This window comes from Nerophis ophidion, linkage group LG18 (assembly GCF_033978795.1).
Source record: "Nerophis ophidion isolate RoL-2023_Sa linkage group LG18, RoL_Noph_v1.0, whole genome shotgun sequence".
NCBI lineage: Eukaryota > Metazoa > Chordata > Actinopteri > Syngnathiformes > Syngnathidae > Nerophis > Nerophis ophidion.
In genome coordinates this window covers 44,590,075-44,615,234 of record NC_084628.1, presented here as the reverse complement: position 1 = coordinate 44,615,234, position 25,160 = coordinate 44,590,075, and the positions used below count along the sequence as shown (strand labels likewise).

Sequence of the window (25,160 nt, the reverse complement as noted above, 5' to 3'; positions counted from 1 at the left end):
ATTTCAATTAAATTGTCCATTCAGTCTCTACTAATGTGTTATTACTGCTTAATAGCAAGGTGGTGAAGCGGACATGGTGACGCACTGCAACATTCCTGATGCCCCCCGGTGTGCTAATTGCCAAACATAAACAGGACGGGTGCAGATTACAAGAAGGATGTTGTCATAATGTGTTGTTAAGTGACAGCTGCTCCTCGCCCAATCAGAGCCTCCAGCAGAATTTCATTTCATGTGGAACCATTTTTATATCATTTTATTCCAAACTTGAATGTTACGTACCAAAACTACTTCATGGGAAAGAAAGACAACTATAGAGAAAAAATAACACGATTAAGACAAATATAACCGCAACCCCTAGAGCAGGGGTGTCCAAACTTTATCCACTGAGGGCCGCACACTGAAAAATCAAAGCAAGCGGGGGACATTTTGATATTTTTTATTTTAAAAACCAATACAATATATTTATAAAAATATACATTTCGGCCTCCAAAGGGCTTTGGTCAAAAAAATATTAAAAATGTGTAATTATTCAGTATTATTATCATTAAAGGCTAAAATCTCTAGATCAAAATTAGGTTTATCTGTCAATATAAAATTTTTAAAAAATTAAGTTGTATGCTCTTTTTGTCAAAAAACAAAAAATGTATATAGAAAAAACACAAAATACATTTCCACTCAATAACATTTTTAAGTGGAATATTTTAGATTATATAATAAGTGTAGCCTTAAAAAGGTCAATAAGTCATAACATTGATTTTAATTCATTATTATTTTTTGAGCAATGGCACTTAAAAAAAAAAATCACACTAGTGAAGTGAAGTGAATTATATTTATATAGCACTTTTCTCAAGTGACTCAAAGCGCTTTACATAGTGAAAGCCAATATCTAAGTTACATTTAAAGCAGTGTGGGTGGCACTGGGAGCAGGTGGGTAAAGTGTCTTGCCCAAGGACACAACGGCAGTAACTAGGATGGCACAAGCGGGAATCGAACCTGCAACCCTCAAGTTGCTGATACGGCCACTCTACCAACCGAGCTATGCCGCCCCTACTAAAATAATTGGGTGTCCAAAAAGGTCCTATTCATTAAAGTGTTAAAAAATAAATTATAATTATTTTGTTTACTTTTAACACAACAATCTCGAGATCAATTTCAGATCTATTTGTCAATTTTAAGTTTTAATGTTGTTTATGTTTTCTGATTGTTCGTTTTAAAACAAAAACTTATGGCAAACACAAAATATGCAGCATTTTACCCCAAAAATATCTCAAAGTGCAATATTTAATGTGACGTAATTGGAGCCTTGGATAGGTCAATAATTCATAATGACATTGATTTTGATTCATGATTTTTTTTTAAAGAAAGAAACAGCCTGCATGGCAGCTTTGTTATTAGAGTCAAAATTGCAACATTTTCTTGTTAAATTTCACCTGTTTGCTCTTTTAGACCACTGTTTGTGTTTTTTTAATCGTATTTTTAGAATGTGGCGGAAAAAAATTCCCTGCGGGCCGCACTGTGGACATCCCTGCCCTAGAGGGACAAGCGGTAGAAAATGGATGGATGGATAAAAACTATATATATATTTGCAATGCTTCCTGAGACAAGTGGGACCAGGGCTGGAAGCTGCTGTAGTTGCCTTTAAAAGAGCAGCATGAAGGCAGCACACCGTGAACATTTCAGGGAGATTTGGCAAAATACCTTGCAGGTGTTTTGGCAAAAGAGCAGGAAGGGGCTAAGATTACATTTCAATTTGAAATGCTCACATAAAGCGCCCCGTCATTCATTCTACATGCGCTTCTTCCGGTAAAACAGTGTCCTCGACAGACTGCGTGACCTGCGTATAAGAAGGGGCGGCCCTGGTCGCACGTGTCCGACTTCAATTGCAGACTCATGTCCATGCAACCAACATCTATAACACAGCTTTTCTAGTTTTGCCTGAACGTTGTGTGCTACGAACACAAGGGATCGGGGTTTTCAAAGTGCTACTGTTAGCCTGGCTTAATTAAATAAATACAAAAGTAATTTGAAAAATGCTCTTTTTCAATTGTATTGCTGCCGGGTGACCTAATGGGCTGTGATTAAAAAAAAAAAATATTTTTAATGTAAACAATTTTTTTAATGTAAAAAATGCCCTTTTTAATTGTTTTGCTGCTGGATGACTTAATGGGCTGATTAAAACAAAATAGAAAAATTTTTATTTTTAGATTTTTTACAACATTTTCAAATAATTTTAATGTAAAAAAAAATTCATTTTTTAAATGTATTGCTGCTGGATGACTTACTGGCTGATTAAAACAAATTATTTCATTGTTTATGTAAAAATGTTTAACACATTTTTTTAATGTAAAAAAAAATCCCTTTTTTAATTGTATAGCTGCTGGATGACTTAATGAACTGATTAAAAAATATATTTTTTTATGTAAAGATGTTTAACACGTTTCTACAAATTAAAAAAAAAAAAAGTAATTTGAAAAATGCTCCTTTTCAATTGTATTGCTGCCGGGTGACCTAATGGGCTGATTAAACAAATTAATTATTTTTAATGTAAACATTTTTTTAATGTAAAACATTTTATTTTTTTTAAATTGTATGGCTGTTGGATAACTTAATGGGCTGATTAAAACATTTATGTAACTTTTTTAACACATTTTTTAATGTAAAAAAATGCCCTTTATTAATTGTATTACTCCTGGATGACTTAATGGGCTAATTAAAACAAATTATTTTTTTAATGTAAAAAAAAAAAAAAAAAAAAGAAATTACACTTTTTTACAAATGTTTTTATGTTAAAAAAAAAATTACAACTAAAAAAGCCCTTTTTGGATTGTATTGCTGCTGGAGGACTTAATGGGCTAATTAAAACAACCAAACAAAATGTAATGTCAATTAATTAAAACAAATGCATTTTTTTGATGTAAAACCTTTTAACAAATGCTTTAAAAATCTTTTCATGTAAAAAAAAATGCCCTTTTTTAATTTCATTGCTGCTGGATGACTTAACGGGCTCATTAAAACACACGTGTTTGTTTAATGAAAACATTTTTTTACAAATGTTTACTTGTTTTATGTTAAACAAATGCCCCTTTTTTTAATTGTATTGCTGCTGAATGACTTAATGGGCTGATTAAAACAAAAACGATTTTTTAATGTAAATTAATTGTACACATAAAAAAAAACTTTGTAAAAAAAATGCCCTTTTTTAAAATTGTATTGCTGGATGACTTAAATGGGCTGATAAAAAATGTTTACAATAAAAACAATGTTTTAAACACATTTTTACACAAGTTTTAATTTTAAAAAATGCTCTTTTTTATTGTATTGCAACTGGATGACTTAATGGGCTGATTAAAACAAATTAATTTGTAATGTAATGTAGAACAAAATACACATTTTTAGATTTTTTTTTTTTTAAGCCTTTTTTTAATTGTATTGCTGCTGACGGACTTAATGGGATGATTAAAACAAAAACATTTTTTTCTGTAAATTTATTTTACAAATTTAAAAAAAAACTGATTGTAAAAAAAAATGCCCTTTTTTAAAATTGTATTGCTGCTGGATGACTTAAATGGGCCAATTAAAACATTTTTTTTTTAATGTAGATTTTTTTAAACACATTTTTACACATGTTTTAATGTAAAAAATAATTCTCTTTTTTATTGTATTGCTGCTGGATGACTTAATGGGCTGATTAAAACAAATTAATTTGTTTAATGTAAAAAAAAAATACACATTTTTAAGTTTGTTTTCATTTAAATTTAAAAAGCCCTTTTTTGATTGTATTGCTGCTGGATGACTTGATGGGATGATTAAAACAACAACATTCTTTTATGTAAATTAATTTTACAAATTAAAAAAAATATATTTTGTAAAAACAAAAATGCCCTTTTTTTTTTTTAAATTGTATTGCTGCTGGATGACTTAATGGGCTGATTAAAACAACAAAAAAATGTCTTAATGTGAATTAATTTTACAAATTAAAAAAAAATATATATATATTGTAAAAAAATGCCCTTTTTTAAAATTGTATTGCTGCTGGATGATTTAACGGGCTGATTAAGTCGAGGTTGCTGGGGTTTATCCGTTAGAAAGTGCTCAATACTGGGGTAGAGCGGAATATACGTTAGGTCAGAACACAAGAGGCTATATCATCCCGACAACCCTGTTTCGCAGGTTTCCCTGCTCTTCAGGGGATTATACACATCTGATGCGCAGGTGCAAATTTCCTCATCAAGCTTTTGTCATCACTGTTAATATTACATTTTGTGTGCTTTTATTGGTCATTATAAACAGTGGTTGACTTTTCCCCCCCACTTGCATGCCAGTTAATAAATGTAAATACAATTCAGCGTGCATGATGGTCACAGTCTGACCCGGGAGAAGGATTGTGATAAGGTTACACAATGACAACAATGTGCACACAAAGACACTCGCATGCTCAGATTTCGCCGAGTGAAACAGGCGATCCAAGCGAGGCGGACCAGTGCACAGGAGGAGTTCACATTTCCTCACCTGAGGAAGCGGGGCGAGGTCACACCTCAGAGTCTTTCACCCACAATGCATTGCACCTCCATGTTGTGTGTCGCACGTGATGCATGATGCAATCAAAGACACGAACTACACTAACAAGCTTAATTGGTTGTGGTAAACGGGCGGAGGCTAATCAATGAGAGAAAAGGCTGACGATGATTAAAGCGTGTGTGTGTGTGTGTGTGTGTGTGTGTGTGTGTGTGTGTGTCAGAGAGAGAGGACAGAATCAGGATGTTGTAAATATTTGTATATTCTGTAATGCTTCCCTAATTGGATGTGGTCCACATGTGAGAGCTGAAGTCTGTTGAAGCAAACAATGTCCTTGCCAGGTTAGACTTTAACCAGGCAGTAAATACACACCTGAAGTCAAAAGTGACTTTTTTTTTTGTCTTTTTCATGGCTTGCTGTTCTGTATAAACTACACTGACGTGGAATTTGGAGATGCAATATTTCCGCCTTCAGAGTCGGCTTGTAGGATGTGGCGCTACTAGTACAGCACCACGGTAGTAATAAATCAAAAAGGGTAGTACACTCTTTACTGTTTGAGAAGCATGACGGCACGTCATCGTCATGTGGTGACATTGCTGGTTTTACGGGCCGAGGAGCATGTTCGGCAGCGCACGCACACAGAGTACTTACAAGCAGACACGGTGTGGAGACAGAAATGGGAGAAATGACGCATTTTGGTGTAGAAAGTAAAGATAAAGGTGAAGTTATAAAACTGAAACACCCTCAGGAAGAGCTGCTTTAACACATTTCTACATTTCTGAAGGCGCACAAGCACAACACGGGTATAAAGTTTCCCTACGATATTCAGGAGGGAGATGCCCCTGTACAAACCCCGTGGGAAATTGTGTTAGATGTAAATATAAACGGAATACAATGATTTGCAAATCCTTTTCAAGCCATATTCAGTTGAATATGCTACAAAGACAACATATTTGATGTTCAAACTCATAAGCTTAATTTTTGGGGGAAAAATAATAACTAATGTAGAATTTCATGGCTGCAACACGTGCCAAAGTAGTTGGGAAAGGGCATGTTCACCACTGTGTTACATCCCCTTTTCTTTTAACAACACTCAATAACCGTTTGGGAACTGAGGAAACTAATTGTTGAAGCTTTGAAAGTGGAATTCTTTCCCATTCTTGTTTTATGTAGAGCTTCAGTCCTTCAACAGTCCGGGGTCTCCGCTGTCCTATTTTACGCTTCATAATGCGCCACACATTTTCCATGGGAGACAGGTCTGGACTGCAGGCGGGCCAGGAAAGTACCCACACTCATTTTTTACGAAGCCACGCTGTTGTAACACGTAGCTTGGCATTTTCTTGCTGAAATAAGCAGGGGCGTCCATGAAAAAGACAGCGCTTAGATGGCGGCATATGTTGTTCCAATACCTGTATGTACCTTTCAGCATTAATGGTGCCTTCACAGATGTGTAAGTTACCCATGCCTTGGGCACTAATGCACCCCCATACCATCACACATGCTGGCTTCTGAACTTTGCGTCGATAACAGTCTGGATGTTTTGCTTCCCCTTTGGTCCGGACGACACCATGTCGAATATTTTCAAAACAATTTGAAATGTGGACTCGTCAGACCACAGAACACTTTTCCACTTTGCATCAGTCCATCTTGGATGAGTTTAAGCCCAGAGAAGCTGGCGGCGTCTCTGGATGTTGTTGATAAATGGCTTTTGCTTTGCATAGTAGAGCTTTAACTTGCACTTACAAATGTAGCGACCAACTGTATTTAGTGACAGTGGTTTTCTGAAGTGTTCCTGAGCCCATGTGGTGATATCCTTTAGAGATTGATGTCGGTTTTTGATACAGTGCCGTCTGAGGGATGGAAGGTCACGGTCATTCAATGTTGGTTTCCGGCCATGCTGCTTACGTGGAGTGATTTCTCCAGATTCTCTGAACCTTTTGATAATATTATGGAGCGTAGATGTTGAAATCCCTAAATTTCTTGCAATTGCACTTTGAGAAAGGTTGTTCTTAAACTGTTTGACTATTTGCTCACGCAGTTGTGGACAAAGGGGTGTACCTCGCCCCATCCTTTCTTGTGAAAGACTGAGCATTTTTTGGGAAGCTGTTTTTATAGCCAATCATGGCACCCACCTGTTCCCAATTAGCCTGCACACCTGTGGGATGAACCAAATAAGTGTTTGATGAGCATTCCTCAACTTTATCAGTATTTATTGCCACCTTTCCCAACTTCTTTGTCACGTGTTGCTGGCATCAAATTCTACAGTTAATGATTATTTGCACAAAAAAAAATGTTTATCAGTTTGAACATGAAATATGTTGTCTTTGTAGCATATTCAACTGAATATGGCTTGAAAAGGATTTGCAAATCATTGTATTCCGTTTATATTTACATCTAAGACAATTTCCCAACTCATATGGAAATGGGGTTTGTATAATTTCCAAGGTGTCAATTAAAGATGAAGGACCTTTGAAGGGAAATCCCCAGCGAGATGTGCTGATAAAGTCTTTGTCAGCCGGCCTGGCTGAGCAGGCAGGCAGGGAAAGAAGGAGCTAGAGAAAAGGAAGCTAAGGGTCATTGTTATTCCAGCCAGCCTCACTTTCAGTGCATTGTTGCACTCCAAGCTCAGTCTGTTACCGTGGTAACGCCACAGATAAGCAGTCTGGGTCCCCCACCCTGTACTCACCGGCCAGGCGTATTTGAAGGGAATGACCACCAGTCCCACGGCGCCATCCTCTCCACCATCGTGACCACGGCGGCGCAGTAACTGGGAGTTCCCGCCCAGGACTTTGGTGGCGCCCGAGCCAAAGGTGCAGGTTCCGGCAGGGACCACGCGGTTCTGGTACTCCTTGAGGCAGGCCCGGAAGAAAGTGTCGCACTGGTCTCTGGAGGAGCAGCGCTGGCCCTCGCCCACCTGCAGGTCGCAGCAGTCGCCGTTCAGCAGGAGTCCGTTGGGGTTCTGGTAGTGACGGATCTGGAGCTCAAACATCCCGACTGCGCGCACCGCCTGTGAACACAACGGAACTGATGACATCATCACCTTAGTCTCAATTGTGACGTAGCTATATGATACAGCTTTTGTGTTGGAAGTCATTGTGCATGTCTACCTAATAAGGTCCTACGGTATCCTGGTACTAGTACAGTACAGTGATACTAATCAATCATATTCAGTACTATACTGCATCTAAAAAGTACCCCCATCTCATTTTTCTTTTTAACGGGCATGACGGCGCGTCGTCACATTGCTGGTTCTACAGGCCGAGGAGCATGTTTGGCAGTGCACACACACAGAGTACTTACACGCAGACACAGTGTGTAGACAGAAAAGGTAGAATGGACACAGGATAAAGGTGAATTTATAACACTGAAACACCCTCAGGAAGAGCTGCTTTAAGACGTGCAGCTAACATCCATCCACAGTTTTTTAGCTACTTCTAAATCACTAATCCTGGCTTCCATGGCAACAAATAAAGTAAGTTTCATTATAGTAGCATTATCACTGGAGGACGAGAATAGCTAAACATACTTCACTACACAGCCTGGGAGGATACAATAGCTCACCGCCGTCACAATATAAACAAATGCCAGGGGTGGATGTACACCTGACATCCACTGTAATGATACCAAGTACAGGAGCGTATCTAGTCGATACTATTAGGATTACATCGATATTTTTTAGCATCACAAAATCTTGTTGTTTTTTTTATTTATATTGTGTTTATAAACTCAGTAAATAGGTCTGTGGAGGGGGGCGTGTGTATGGCCCGGCTTCAAAACAGGTTAGTGGATTGCCCAGCTGGACGCCTCCCCCCTCTATTTCCCTCAAAGACTTAATTTAGAATTATTTGGACCCTAGGGCTGCGATGAGGTGGTGACTTTTCCAGGGTGTACTCTGCCTACCGCCCGAATGCAGCTGAGATAGGCTCCAGCGACCCCACGCCACCCCAAAAGGGACAAGCGGTAGAAAATGGATGGATGGATGAAGGGACACTAGGGGAACATAAAAGGGTTCGGGTTACTAATAAGCAATAATTCTGACTCTCAGTTAGGCCATGCAGAATAAAGCATTAATAAGTACTTAATAATGACTCATTAAGAGCCAACATGGGACTAATTTGCATGTTAATAAGCAACTAATTAATGGTGAATATGTTCCCTATACTAAAGGGATACCAATATTTATAATCACTGACATGGCTAATAACACGGAAGTGCTGCCACTGTCTCAACAAGGCACATAGCTCCGCCCCCATGCACGCTCCCACGGTTGGGGATACTAAATATTTCAGGGGTACAGAATTTGGCACGACACCTGTAGCTCACGATGGATGTAATGGGCACTCCTGCCACACCGTATATGACTTCAATCTCTGTATTGGCAACTAGAACGAGACACAAAGGTAAGAATAAAGATTTCATTCATAAGTCAGTCAGAGGCAGTATTGATGGACTTCAAGCTCCTGTGCAACATAATCCTGTGATTATCTCCTCATTTTCATCTACTTTCTTTTCTCCTCCCGTGTGTCATGACCAGTCCCGGCCTTTTGTCTTTTCCACCCTCTTCCTCTTTCTGCTACATGGGAACAGGCTGCAAGGATCTCCTGCCTTTTCTCTTTTCTCTCACAATTCTTCTTTTCAGTCACCTCCCTGCTTGGAGGTGGGTGGAGGACACACACACACACACACACACACTCTACTGTATTTGTTACCTTCCTGAGACGTCCAAAAAATGCCTACCTCTTAAGGACCAGCCTTTCTAGATGTATAAAGATTTGTATTTACAACATTAATAAAATATACGCCCTGCGATGAGGTGGCGACTTGTCCAGGGTGTACCCCGCCTTCCGCCCGATTGTAGCTGAGATAGGCGCCAGCGCCCCCCGCCACCCCAAAAAGGGAATAAGCGGTAGAAAATGGATGGATGGATAAAATATACATACTATGCAAATATAAAAAAGCTTGTTGTGAAAAACAAGAGTTGGAATTTTACCAGAAAAACGTAGAATTTTGGCAGTGTTGTAATAAAAGTTGTCATTTTACTAACCATTTTACAAGAAAAACTGAACATTTGTGCAATGTTATGATAAAAGTAGGAATTTTACTCAATGACAGTCGCAGTTTTACAAGAAAAGCTCAACGTTTTGGCAATTTTATGAAAAGAGTCTTAATTTTACGCGACAAAAGTCACAATTTTATAAGAAAACTTTAAAATGTTGGCAATAATATAATAATAATTGGACTATTACTTTGCAAAATTATGACAAAAGTCATAATGTTACTCAAAAATTTCACTATTTTACAAGAACAACAAAAACATTTGCAATTTTGTGATAAAAGTCCGAATTTTATATGACAAATGTCACCGTTTTGCATTAAAAAGTCCGAATTTTACATGAAAAAGTAATAATTTTATGAGAAAATAATGCATTATTATAGAAAGAGAAATATGACAAATTGTTCCCAATTTTATAAGAAAAAAAGTTGACACATTGTGACAAAAAGACTTCTTTTAGTTCATTTTTGTTGTTGTTGTTGAATTTGTTGTTTGTAATTGTTTTTAAATCTTCATTATTTACTTCAAGTTATTAAAGTATGTCTCTATATACATATTTTTTTATTATTATTATTAATTTTGGCCAAAGGCACCGCATTTCAATTTCTTACACACACTTGTTATTTCATATGTTGACCAGGGGGGAGCACTTTTAAAAGTGACACAGTCAATGTGAAAAATTCCTCTAAGTGTCTCAAGAAGGGTAGAAATACAAGAACACACACGAACACACACACACACACACACACACACACACACACACACACACACACACACACACACACACACACACACACACACACACACACACACAAAATTGTATTTGTTACCTTCTTGAGATCTCTGAAAAATGCCTCCCTCTTTAGGACCCCCCTTTCTAGATATATAAAGATTTGTATTTACAACATTAATAAAATATACATACTATGCAAATACAAAAAAGCTTCTTGTGAAAAATAAGAGTTGGAATTTTACCAGAAAAACGTAGAATTTTGGCAGTATTGTAATAAAAGTCGTAATTTTACTCACCATTTTACAAGAAAAACTGAACATTTGTGCAATGTTATGATAAAAGTTGGAATTTTACTCAATGACAGTCGCAGTTTTACAAGAAAAGCTTAACATTTTGACACTGTTATGAAAAGAGTCGTAATTTTATGCGCCAAAAGTCATAGTTTTATAAGAAAACTTTAAAATGTTGGCAAGATTATAATAATAATCTGACTTTTACTTGAAAAAATTATTTCAAAAAAACGTTATTTACTCAAAAATGTCAGTTTTACAAGAACAAAAAAACTTTAGCAATTTTGTGATAACATTTCAAATTTTATGCATTAAAAAAGGCAAAATTTTACATGAAAAAGTAATAATTTCACGAGAAAATATTGCATTATTACAGAAAGAGAAAGAATATGAGAAATTGTTTCCAATTTAATAAGAAAAAAAAGTCCACACATTGTGAGAAAAGGACCGCTTTTAGTTCTTTTTTTCTTGTTGAACTTTTTGTTTGTAATTTTTTTTAAATCTTCATTATTTACTTCAAGTTATTAAAGTATGTCTCTATATACATATTTTTTTATTATTATTATTAATTTTGGCCAAAGGGGCCGCATTTCAATTTCTTACACACACTTGTTATTTCATATGTTGACCAGAGGGGGAGCACTTTTAAAAGTGACACACAGTCAATTAGAAAAGTCCCTCTTTTTGGACCACCCTCCTTTTGACCAGCAGGGGTGCAAATGAGAGTCGTAATTTTATGCAACAAAAGTCATAATTTTATAAGAAAACTTTAAAATGTTGGCAAGATTATAATAATAATCTGACTTTTACTTGGAACAATTATTTAAAAAAAACCTAATTTACTCAAAAATTGCTTAAAACTTAAGCAATTTTGTGATAAAATTTCTAATTTTTAATTTTATGACAAATGTCACCGTTTTGCATTTAAAAAAGGCAGAATTTTAAATGAAAAAGTAATAATTTCACGAGAAAATATTGCATTATTACAGAAAGAGAAAGAATATGAGAAATTGTTTCCGATTTAATAAAAAAAAAAAAGTCGACACATTGTGAGAAAAAGACCGCTTTTAGTTTTTGTTTTTTTTGTTCATTATTTACTTCAAGTTATCACAGTATGTCTCTATTAACGTTTATTTTTTTTGTTCATTTTGGACAAAGGGGCCGCATTTCAATTTCTTACACACACTTGTTATTTCATATGTTGACCAGAGGGGGAGCACTTGTAAAAGCGACACACGGTCAATGTGAAAAATTCCTCTTCGTGTCTCAAGAAGGGTAGAAATACAAGAGCACACACACACACACACACACACACACACACACACACACACACACACACAGACCTACACTCAGTCAAGCCTAACAAGACCCCCTGAGAGTCTCGGAGAAGCAAGGTCAGGTGTGTGAGTGTGTGTGCCCGTGTGTGTGTGTGAGTGTGTGTGTGTGTGTGTGTGTGTGTGTGTGTGTGTGTGTGTGTGTGTGTGTGTGTGTGTGTGTGTGTGTGTGTGTTTAGTGCTGCTCTGAAATAATGGCTCTGGATTCCAAAAAAGGTTGAGCAAAATGAAGTCATCTCCGATTGCAATCAACATTTCATGAACTAATGAAGCTCATTCATTTGTGCGAAGCGTTCTTGCGCAACACTGAACTAAAGATAGCTTGTTAAGAGTCGTAATCACTAACCCCCCCCCGCAGTGTTGTGCAATTAATCATGGCAGTACCACGTGACACACAAACAAATAACAATCAGTGTGTGTGTAAGCTGCAGACCTAAATTTGAACCACAACAACATGGCATTATTTAGTCCCACAATAGACAATCTACACCAGGAGTCTTCATCAGTTTCTGGGCTCAGGATCCCTAGACAGACCCCTGAAACTGACCAACAGGCGAAACGGGGACATTGTATATTCTGTAGTCATCAGGCTATCCATCAGCACCCTGTAGCTTCAATGCATATTTTAGGAATTTTTCTGCTTGCCTTAAACTCCATTCCTTTTTTCTAGCAATGCCCCGAGCAGCTGGGAGATGAGATAGGGGGATCAGTGGTCCAGAAGGGGGCAAATCTATGGGGGTTAAAGAGGTCTGCATCAAAAGGCTAGTGAGGATATAGTGGTGATCGTCATCACTCTGCATCTTCTTTGGGTCTCCTGTCGGAGTCCTTCCCAGCATTACAGTATTCCAGCGCTCAAGATGCCAGCCATTCAGGCACTGGAACTAAAAACACGGCCAAAAAAACAAAACAACAATATTCCAAAAGCAGCGTAGAAACTGTTTAAACACGCAAAGTGAGTTCCAAGCAGTGTGGGACCGTGTGATTCCCACCTAGGCCTTTAGTGATGTCCCACTTCAATGATGACCTCTGAAAATACCATCAATGATGTCATCACATGACCATTGCTGGAGAAATACTATAGAAGAACTCATTTACTGGGTATTAAAACCATCAACAGTGTACAAAACACCTTATTTTCTGGCACATTTAAAAATCAATAAACCTGCATCAGCAATTAAACCATATCTTATAGCAGTGGTTCTCAACCTTTTTTCAGTGATGAACCCCCGTGAACATTTTTTTAATTCAAGTACCCCCTAATCCAGGGATGTCCAAAGTGCGGCCCGGGGGCCATTTGCGGCCCGCAGCTAATTGTTTACCGGCCCCCCACACATTCTGGAAATGCTATTGCAAAAATAAAAAAGAACATAAAAAACACTGAAATGAGGTGAAATCTATCGAGAAAAAGTTGCAATGTTGACACAAAGCTGCCATGCAGGCTGTTTTTTATTTCTTTTGTCTTTATTTTACAATGTAAAAACCATCTTTACCATGAATTGATTAACATGGAACCCGACTTAAACAAGTTGAAAAACTTATTGGGGTGTTACCATTTAGTGGTCAATTGTAGGGAATATGTACTGTACTGTGCAATCTACTGAAAAGTTTCAATCAATCAATTTATTTTTTACTTTTTTCCCATTGCTCAAAACAAAAAATAATGACAAAAAAAATCCATGTTATAATGAATTCTTTTCAAAGCTCCGATTAGTTCAAAAATTTCACTTTACAATGTTTTATGAGGTAAATATTGCATATATTGTGCAGTTGTCATACAAAAACAAAGTTTTCTTTAACAAAAGAGCATAAAACAAACAAAATAATAGTTAAAACATAAAATCAACAGATGTATCCGAAGTTGATCTCGTAACTTACGTGTTGAAAGTAAAAAAAAAAACTCTAATAAAAATGTATCACGTTCTGAGTGGGGCACCTTTTGGATCCCAAATATATTTAGTGGTATTTTATTTAATGTTTCACTGTGATTACTCAAAAATAATAAAGAATTAAAATCAATGGTGTCCTGCATTATTGATCTTTTAGGGTTCTAATTACTAAATACTGCATATTTCAGTTTTACTATTAAAAAAACAAAGATGTTTTTGACAGAAAAGCCCAAAAAACTTTTTTTTTAAAAGTTGATATAGAGATTTACTTTTAGCATTGAATAATAAAATAATAATAAAAATGTGATTTCTTTTTTACATTTTATTAACTGAGACCCTTTATGGTCCCCGGGATCCCTAAAGGTAAAATACATTTTAAAAATCCGTATATTTTGTTATGGTGTGAAAATGAAAAATATCAGAATGGCCCCTGCATGCTTTTATTTTTCCGTGTGCGGCCCTCAGGGGAATAAGTTTGGACACCCCCGAGCAAAGCATTTTTGCTTGAAAAAAAGAGATAAAGAAGTAAAATACAGCACTATGTTATCAATTTCGGATTTATTATATTGTATAACAGTGCAAAATATTGCTCATTTGTAGTGGTCTTTCTTCAACTATTTGGAAAAAAAGATAAATAACTAAACAAGTAATTCAATTATAAATGTCAGGTTCAAGGTGAGGCCAGCTAGAAGGTCTTACTGACAACAACTCCTGATCTGATTGGCTATGGCAATTATCTATCAACTGTATGTGCCCGTTCACTTACAGTGCACACACATCGTGGATTCTGAAGGCAGAATTCGGGCAGATTTGGTACATCATGGCAACATAAGCTAGCTGAATTCCGATTGGATAAAAACTATATAAACTAAACACAACAGAACTAGAAGATAATATGAATACTTTTACATATTTAGGGAAAGTAAATGACTATTATCTTTTGATTATGATGATGATTTGTGGTTATGTTAGGCCAGCAGGGAAGGTCCTGCTGGCCCTGACGCCACACCACTGGTTCCAAGTAAAGCCAGATGTTTCCAACAGCAGCCCATTGTCAAGCCTCCTTGTCACCTCCCACACAGAAGTGTAAGTCTTAAACTAGCAGATGGATTTGGAATCTGTGCAGTTCCCTAAATGGTGTGAAGCCACCGCTCCATCTGTTCCTTTATCTTCAATTTTGGGCAAAGGACGAATGAAATTACACTCCGCCGTGATTGGAGTGTGCCGCAACATTGTAGCATCTTATCCCTTTCACACAACATTGTAACATCTTATCCCTTTCACACAACATTGTAGCATCTTATCCCTTTCACACAACATTGTAACATCTTATCCCTTTCACACAACATTGTAGCATCTTATCCCTTTCACACAACATTGTAGCATCTTATCCCTTTCACACAACATTGTAGCATCTTATCCCTTTCACACAACATTGTAACATCTTATCCCTTTCACACAACATTGTAGCATCTTATCCCTTTCACACAACATTGTAGCATCTTATCCCTTTCACACAACATTGTAACATCTTATCCCTTTCACACAACATTGTAGCATCTTATCCCTTTCACACAACATTGTAGCATCTTATCCCTTTCACACAACATTGTAGCATCTTATCCCTTTCACACAACATTGTAGCATCTTATCCCTTTCACACAACATTGGATTATATTACCCCTTTCACACAACATTGTAGCATCTTACCCCTTTCACACAACATTGTAGCATCTTATCCCTTTCACACAACATTGTAGCATATTACCCCTTTCACACAACATTGTAGCATCTTACCCCTTTCACACAACATTGTAGAATCTTACCCCTTTCACACAACATTGTAGTATCTTACCCCTTTCACACAACATTGTAGCATCTTATCCCTTTCACACAACATTGTAGCATCTTACCCCTTTCACACAACATTGTAGCATCTTATCCCTTTCACACAACATTGTAGCATCTTACCCCTTTCACACAACATTGTAGCATCTTACCCCTTTCACACAACATTGTAGCATCGTATCCCTTTCACACAACATTGTAGCATCTTATCCCTTTCACACAACATTGTAGCATCTTACCCCTTTCACACAACATTGTAGCATCTTATCCCTTTCACACAACATTGTAGCATATTACCCCTTTCACACAACATTGTAGCATCTTATCCCTTTCACACAACATTGTAGCATCTTACCCCTTTCACACAACATTGTAGCATCTTATCCCTTTCACACAACATTGTAGCATCTTACCCCTTTCACACAACATTGTAGCATCTTACCTCTTTCACACAACATTGGATTATATTACCCCTTTCACACAACATTGTAGCATCTTATCCCTTTCACACAACATTGTAGCATCTTATCCCTTTCACACAACATTGTAGCATTTTACCCCTTTCACACAACATTGGATTATCTTACCCCTTTCACACAACATTGTAGCATCTTACCCCTTTCACACAACATTGTAGCATTTTACCCCTTTCACACAACATTGTAGCATCTTACCCCTTTCACACAACATTGTAGCATCTTATCCAGAGGTGTCAAAGTCCTTTTCACTGAGGGCCACATGGCAGTTATGTTTGGCTCCAGAGGGCCGCATCTAACAGTGAATACTATTATTACACCATTTTTGATGCTATTTATTAGTTGATTTTTTTAAAACTTAAATGGCAAAAAAATATGATAAGTTGCAATAATTTCAGTGCATATTACTGGAAAAGGAAAATCAGTACTGCTGTTCTGATGGTTAAAAAAAAGGCATCTCAGTAGCCAGAATTTTCAGTTGCCAGAATTTGTTTTTTTTACTGTGAATTAAAAAAAACCCTGCAATTTTACAGTACAATTTTGACATTTGAGCTGCCAGTTTGTTTGTTTTTATTTTTACTGCAAATCAACAACTGGAATATTACTGAAAATGCCAAAATAACATCACACTTTATTACAGAAAATAAAGGACTGTGTTCATTTAAAGCAGTGGTCCCCAACCACCGGTCCGTGACGCGTTTGCTACCGGGCCGCACAGGAACACATGTTCTGTGGTCACGTTTTTTTTAGTTATGTTCTGTTTGGTTTTTGGACTCTTTGTGCACTCGTTTGTTTTGTCACCATGACGACCAATTAGTTAACCTGACTCACTTGGACTCATGCAGCTGATTTGTTTGGAGTCATGCACCTGTCAATAATCATGTCACTGTTATTTAAGCCTGTAGTTGCCAGGCAGTCGGGCTGGCGTCATTGTACTCTGTACTCCACATTCTGTTTCATGTCATAGTTCATGCTGCCCTGCTCACGTCACCACAAGTAAGTTTTTGTTTATTAATACCACAGTTAGTGTCTTTCGTTTTTATGTCTACAGTTCTGCATTTGTGCTAGATTTTGTTTTCTTAGCCAAGTTTGTTTTCCGCCTTGTGCGCGCCTTTTTTTGCACTTTTTCATTGTAATAGATTAGCATGTATTTACCTTCACGCCATGTCCGGTCCAGTTCCTTTGCATTCCGGGAAAACAAACCCAACCACAGTCCACGTTACGACACTAATTAATTTTTGAACTAACACATTTTCTCTAACTTAACTTTGGCATGTCCCACTAAACATTAATAAGCTTGTTAATAAATGTATATTTCTCCTTTGTTACAGTACATGGGACAATGAATGGACATATAAAATGTTAATGAGTCAGATTGTAGCCGAAGGATTTTATTTTATTTTTTTACTGTTTTTATCTGCCACACGTGAAGTGTGGCAGAACCTGGTGGAAAAAAGGTTGGGGAACCCTGATTTTGAGAAAAATGCTGTAAAAAGCACAGTAGATGTCACAATTTGACCATGAGATCGATTGCTACTTTTACATTACACAATTTGATATATAACTTGCTTTGAAATCAAGATTATTAGTATTTATTTCTATTTAAAACGGTTTGAATGGGTGATCATATATTTTTGCATTTTTAGACAATATTGGAGTTAACATCCAGTTCCATTCACACATTTAAAAAACACTTTAAGACCAATGTCTTGAAAAAATATATCACTCTTGAATCAACATTGTAGTTAATACTATGATTAATATTAATTAAAAACTAAACATGAGATATAATCAATAATAGAAGTACAATTGTGTGTGTATATTGTATATATAATTAGTGCAAAGGTTTAATATGTACACAGGGATATTTCACATGCCTGTACTGTGTATAAAATTGAACTACGTTCATGTTGTTTATAATGTTGTTTATAATGTGTATTTATAATAAGTTGTGCAAAGGACATTTTATAATTTTCGGAAGTTTATTTTGTACTTTAAATTGTTTATAGGCTCAGGCGCAATAAGTGTTTAACTTCAGCCTAAACCCTTTCGGTCTGCAACATTTTTTATTTTCAATCTATGAATGTACAACTTTTTATTTTCAATCTATTAATGTATAACTGTTTGTTTGCTTTGTTGACCATTGACCGAAGAACAATAAACATGAAACATGAAATAAACATAATTTGTGATTACATGGAGTACATTTTTTTTCCCTCCTAAAATAGAAAGAATACATTTAGTAAGAAAAGTGACACTACTTTATTGATGCATATTATATCCAGGCCAAATAAAATTAAGTGGCGGGCCACATCTGGCCCCCGGGCCTTGAGTTTGTCACGATGTAGAAACTAAGACTCAGTCTTTACTTCTGCTCCATGCCACAGCCTCGCAAATAAATCACTTTGGTGGCGAAGACTTGAGTCAAACAGCACTACATATGTGCTTTGTTGGCATACTAATGACAGTAAGGACACATAAGGAGCTTTGTTCTCACCACAGTTACATTTCACTGCAATCTGGCGGCGAAAGGAGCGCTTGTGTCCTTGAATGAGTTGTATGAATTCAACACATTTTAGCGGCCACGGCATCTTGGCATTAAGGACTTGATTTTTTTTTTTTTTTTTTTTTTTTTTTTTTTTTTTTGCACACATGTTCAATGTTGTCTGCCTGGTTGCTGTGGAAACTGCCGTAATGTTGCTGGCTGTCCTCGCAGCATCGGGGCGTTAAACTCACCAAAAGGTGTGGAGCTGCTATCAAGTGTGGCTACCGTTTGGTTTGCTATTAAGCAACAGAAAAACTAACTTCCTGACTTCAATAGACCATATGGTTAAAAAGATGTAGCAATTGTGCCTTTTTGCATCATTCCCAGCAGTGTGGAAGAGATTGACATCACATGGACAAAGATAAGACCTTCTGGAAGAAAGTTCTGTGGTCAGATGAAAGAAAAATTGAGCTGTTTGGCCACAATACCCAGGAATATGTTTGGAGGAGAAAAGGTGAGGCCTTTAATCCCAGGAACACCATTCCCACCGTCAAGCATGATGGTGGTAGTATTATGCTCTGGGCCTGTTTTGCTGCCAATGGAACTGCTGCTTTAAATGGGACAATGAAAAAGGAGGATTAGCTCCAAATTGTTCAGGACAAGCTAAAATCATCAGGGGGGAGGTTGGGTCTTGGGCACAGTTGGGTGTTCCAACAGGACAATGACCCCAAACACACCTCAAAAGTGGTCAAGGAATGGCTAAATCAGGCTAGAATGAAGCTTTTAGAATGGCCTTCCCAAAGTCCTGACTTAAAGGTGTGGGCAATGCTGAAGAAACAAGTCCATGTCAGAAAAGCAACACATTCAACTGAACTACAGCAATTTTGTGGTGAAAAATGTGCACAGAAGCTTGTGGATGGCTACCAAAAGCACCTTATTGCAGGTAAACTTGCCAAGGGACATGTAAGCAAATATGAACATTGCTGTATGTATACTTTTGATTGCTCACATTTTCAGTAGAGACATAATAAATTCATAAAAGAAGCAAACTTCATGAATGTTTGTTGTGAGCAACAAGTATGTGCTCCAATCACTACATCACAAACAAATAAGAAATGAATGTAAAGTCAAGACAGACATGACATCATGTTCTTTACAAGTGTACCTACACTTTTGACCACCACTGTAAATATAAACTGTGAACATGTGCTGTACAATATGTGTGCTTGGGTCCTTTTTTTAGGAACACTAATGCAAAACCTCACAATAACGTCTTATTGAAAGCTAAAAACGTTATGACAGACCGCCTTAAAAACAGAATGGAATTTGACGTTTTTTTACTGAATGAGACAGCCAGAATGTACATGAAAATAAAGAATGTGGGATTTACAATATTAACTATGAAGGATAAAACACTGAATATTGACAACATATGAACACTCTCCATCCACATATTTTACAATCAACAAAAATGCAACAAAGAGTGAAATATGAACGCGAAGGGTAAAAAAGAACACCTACAATGTGAATGATCACTAAGCTTTAGAACTTTGTAGTAAAAATCTCATTCCACGACTGTCTCTGACACCCACATTTCTCACTCTGTGGAAACACTCCCCACCCACACTGCTTGGTGCCTCGTCTGAGCTGATGTGACTTACATTACCATAGTAACTCATTACATCACCATAGTAACTCATTAGATGACCATAGTAACTTATTACATGAGCATCGTAAGTAATTAGATGAGCACAGTAAGTAATTAGATGACATAGTAAGTAATTATATGAGCCTAGTAAGTAATTAGATGACATAGTAAGTAATTAGATGAGATAGTAAGTAGTTGGATGAGATAGTAATTAGATGACATAGTAAGTAATTAGATGACATAGTAATTAGATGACAGAGTAAGTAATTAGATGAGATAGTAAGTAATTAGATGACAAAGTAAGTAGTTAGATGACATAGTAAGTAATTAGATGACATAGTAAGTAGTTAGATGACATAGTAAGTAATTACATGACATAGTAAGTAATTACATGACATAGTAATTAGATGACATAGTAAGTAATTAGATGACATAGTAAGTAGTTAGATGACATAGTAAGTAATTAGATGACATAGTAAGTAATTATATGAGCCTAGTAAGTAATTAGATGACATAGTAAGTAATTAGATGAGATAGTAAGTAGTTGGATGAGATAGTAATTAGATGACATAGTAAGTAATTAGATGACATAGTAATTAGATGAGAGAGTAAGTAATTAGATGAGATAGTAAGTAATTAGATGACATAGTAAGTAGTTAGATGACATAGTAAGTAATTAGATGACATAGTAAGTAGTTAGATGACATAGTAAGTAATTACATGACATAGTAAGTAATTAGATGACATAGTAATTAGATGACATAGTAAGTAATTAGATGACATAGTAAGTAGTTAGATGACATAGTAAGTAATTACATGACATAGTAAGTAATTAGATGACATAGTAATTAGATGACATAGTAAGTAATTAGATGACATAGTAAGTAATTAGATGACATAGTAATTAGATGACATAGTAAGTAATTAGATGACATAGTAAGTAATTAGATGACATAGTAAGTAATTAGATGACATAGTAAGTAGTTAGATGACATAGTAAGTAATTACATGACATAGTAAGTAAATAGATGACATAGTAATTAGATGACATAGTAAGTAATTAGATGACATAGTAAGTAATTAGATGACATAGTAATTAGATGACATAGTAAGTAATTAGATGACATAGTAATTAGATGACATAGTAAGTAATTAGATGACATAGTAAGTAATTAGATGACATAAGTAATTAGATGACATAGTAAGTAATTAGATGACATAGTAATTAGATGACATAGTAAGTAATTAGATGAGATAGTAAGTAATTAGATGACATAGTAATTAGATGACATAGTAATTAGATGACATAGTAAGTAATTAGATGAGATAGTAAGTAATTAGATGACATAGTAATTAGATGACATAGTAAGTAATTAGATGACATAGTAAGTAATTAGATGACATAGTAAGTAGTTAGATGACATAGTAAGTAATTAGATGACAGAGTAAGTAATTAGATGACATAGTAAGTAATTAGATGAGATAGTAAGTAATTAGATGACATAGTAAGTAGTTAGATGACATAGTAAGTAATTAGATGAGATAGTAAGTAATTAGATGACATAGTAAGTAATTAGATGACATAGTAAGTAGTTAGATGACATAGTAATTAGATGACATAGTAAGTAATTAGATGACATAGTAAGTAATTAGATGACATAGTAATTAGATGACATAGTAAGTAATGAGATGACATAGTAAGTAATTAGATGACATAGTAAGTAATTAGATGACATAGTAATTAGATGACATAGTAAGTAATGAGATGACATAGTAAGTAATTAGATGACATAGTAAGTAATTAGATGAGATAGTAAGTAGTTAGATGAGATAGTAATTAGATGACATAGTAAGTAATTAGATGACATAGTAATTAGATGACAGAGTAAGTAATTAGATGAGATAGTAAGTAATTAGATGACATAGTAAGTAGTTAGATGACATAGTAAGTAATTAGATGACATAGTAAGTAGTTAGATGACATAGTAAGTAATTACATGACATAGTAAGTAATTAGATGACATAGTAAGTAATTAGATGACATAGTAAGTAATTAGATGACATAGTAAGTAATTAGATGACATTGTAAGTAATTAGATGACATAGTAAGTAATTAGATGACATAGTAAGTAATTAGATGACATATTAAGTAATTAGATGACATAGTAAGTAATTAGATGACATAGTAAGTAATTAGATGACATTGTAAGTAATTAGATGACATAGTAAGTAATTAGATGAGCATAGTAAGTAGTTAGATGACCATAGTAAGTAATTAGATGACATGGTAAGTAATTAGATGAGCATAGTAATTAGATGACATAGTAAGTAATTAGATGACATAGTAAGTAATTAGATGACATAGTAATTAGATGACATAGTAAGTAATTAGATGACATAGTAAGTAATTAGATGAGATAGTAAGTAATTAGATGACATAGTAAGTAATTAGATGACATAGTAAGTAATTAGATGACATAGTAATTAGATGACATAGTAAGTAATTAGATGAGATAGTAAGTAATTAGATGACATAGTAATTAGATGACATAGTAAGTAATTAGATGACATAGTAAGTAATTAGATGACATAGTAAGTAGTTAGATGACAAAGTAAGTAATTATATGACAGAGTAAGTAATTAGATGACATAGTAAGTAATTAGATGAGATAGTAAGTAATTAGATGACATAGTAAGTAATTAGATGACATAGTAAGTAGTTAGATGACATAGTAAGTAATTAGATGACATAGTAAGTAATTAGATGACATAGTAAGTAATTAGATGACATAGTAATTAGATGACATAGTAAGTAATTATATGACATAGTAAGTAATTAGATGACATAGTAAGTAATTAGATGAGATAGTAAGTAATTAGATGACATAGTAAGTAATTAGATGACATAGTAAGTAATTAGATGACATAGTAATTAGATGACATAGTAAGTAATTAGATGAGATAGTAAGTAATTAGATGACATAGTAATTAGATGACATAGTAAGTAATTAGATGACATAGTAAGTAATTAGATGACATAGTAAGTAGTTAGATGACATAGTAAGTAATTACATGACAGAGTAAGTAATTAGATGACATAGTAAGTAATTAGATGAGATAGTAAGTAATTAGATGACATAGTAAGTAATTAGATGACATAGTAAGTAGTTAGATGACATAGTAAGTAATTAGATGACATAGTAAGTAATTAGATGACATAGTAAGTAATTAGATGACATAGTAATTAGATGACATAGTAAGTAATTATATGACATAGTAAGTAATTAGATGATATAGTAATTAGATGACATAGTAATTAGATGACATAGTAAGTAATGAGATGACATAGTAAGTAATTAGATGACATAGTAAGTAATTAGATGAGATAGTAAGTAGTTAGATGAGATAGTAATTAGATGACATAGTAAGTAATTAGATGACATAGTAATTAGATGACAGAGTAAGTAATTAGATGAGATAGTAAGTAATTAGATGACATAGTAAGTAGTTAGATGACATAGTAAGTAATTAGATGACATAGTAATTAAATGACATAGTAAGTAATTAGATGACATAGTAAGTAATTAGATGACATAGTAAGTAATTAGATGAGATAGTAAGTAGTTAGATGAGATAGTAATTAGATGACATAGTAAGTAATTAGATGACATAGTAATTAGATGACAGAGTAAGTAATTAGATGAGATAGTAAGTAATTAGATGACATAGTAAGTAGTTAGATGACATAGTAAGTAATTAGATGACATAGTAAGTAGTTAGATGACATAGTAAGTAATTACATGACATAGTAAGTAATTAGATGACATAGTAAGTAATTAGATGACATAGTAAGTAATTAGATGACATAGTAAGTAATTAGATGACATTGTAAGTAATTAGATGACATAGTAAGTAATTAGATGACATAGTAAGTAATTACATGACATATTAAGTAATTAGATGACATAGTAAGTAATTAGATGACATAGTAAGTAATTAGATGACATTGTAAGTAATTAGATGACATAGTAAGTAATTAGATGAGCATAGTAAGTAGTTAGATGACCATAGTAAGTAATTAGATGAGCATAGTAAGTAATTAGATGACATGGTAAGTAATTAGATGAGCATAGTAATTAGATGACATAGTAAGTAATTAGATGACATAGTAAGTAATTAGATGACATAGTAATTAGATGACATAGTAAGTAATTAGATGACATAGTAAGTAATTAGATGAGATAGTAAGTAATTAGATGACATACTAAGTAATTAGATGACATAGTAAGTAATTAGATGACATAGTAATTAGATGACATAGTAAGTAATTAGATGAGATAGTAAGTAATTAGATGACATAGTAATTAGATGACATAGTAAGTAATTAGATGACATAGTAAGTAATTAGATGACATAGTAAGTAGTTAGATGACATAGTAAGTAATTAGATGACAGAGTAAGTAATTAGATGACATAGTAAGTAATTAGATGAGATAGTAAGTAATTAGATGACATAGTAAGTAGTTAGATGACATAGTAAGTAATTAGATGAGATAGTAAGTAATTAGATGACATAGTAAGTAATTAGATGACATAGTAAGTAGTTAGATGACATAGTAAGTAATTAGATGACATAGTAAGTAATTAGATGACATAGTAAGTAATTAGATGACATAGTAATTAGATGACATAGTAAGTAATGAGATGACATAGTAAGTAATTAGATGATATAGTAAGTAATTAGATGACATAGTAATTAGATGACATAGTAAGTAATGAGATGACATAGTAAGTAATTAGATGACATAGTAAGTAATTAGATGAGATAGTAAGTAATTAGATGAGATAGTAAGTAGTTAGATGAGATAGTAATTAGATGACATAGTAAGTAA

At 34.8% G+C, this 25,160-nt stretch overlaps 1 protein-coding gene across 1 annotated transcript in view; it reads right to left on the bottom strand.

Annotated features, from left to right (window-relative positions):
- The window catches only part of LOC133537254 (protein jagged-2), an 89,840-nt gene that overhangs the window by 60,948 nt on the left and 3,732 nt on the right, over positions 1-25,160 (bottom strand). The window contains 1 exon segment of the mRNA XM_061878218.1: positions 7,202-7,522. Within this exon segment, the coding sequence (XP_061734202.1) occupies positions 7,202-7,522 (321 nt within the window).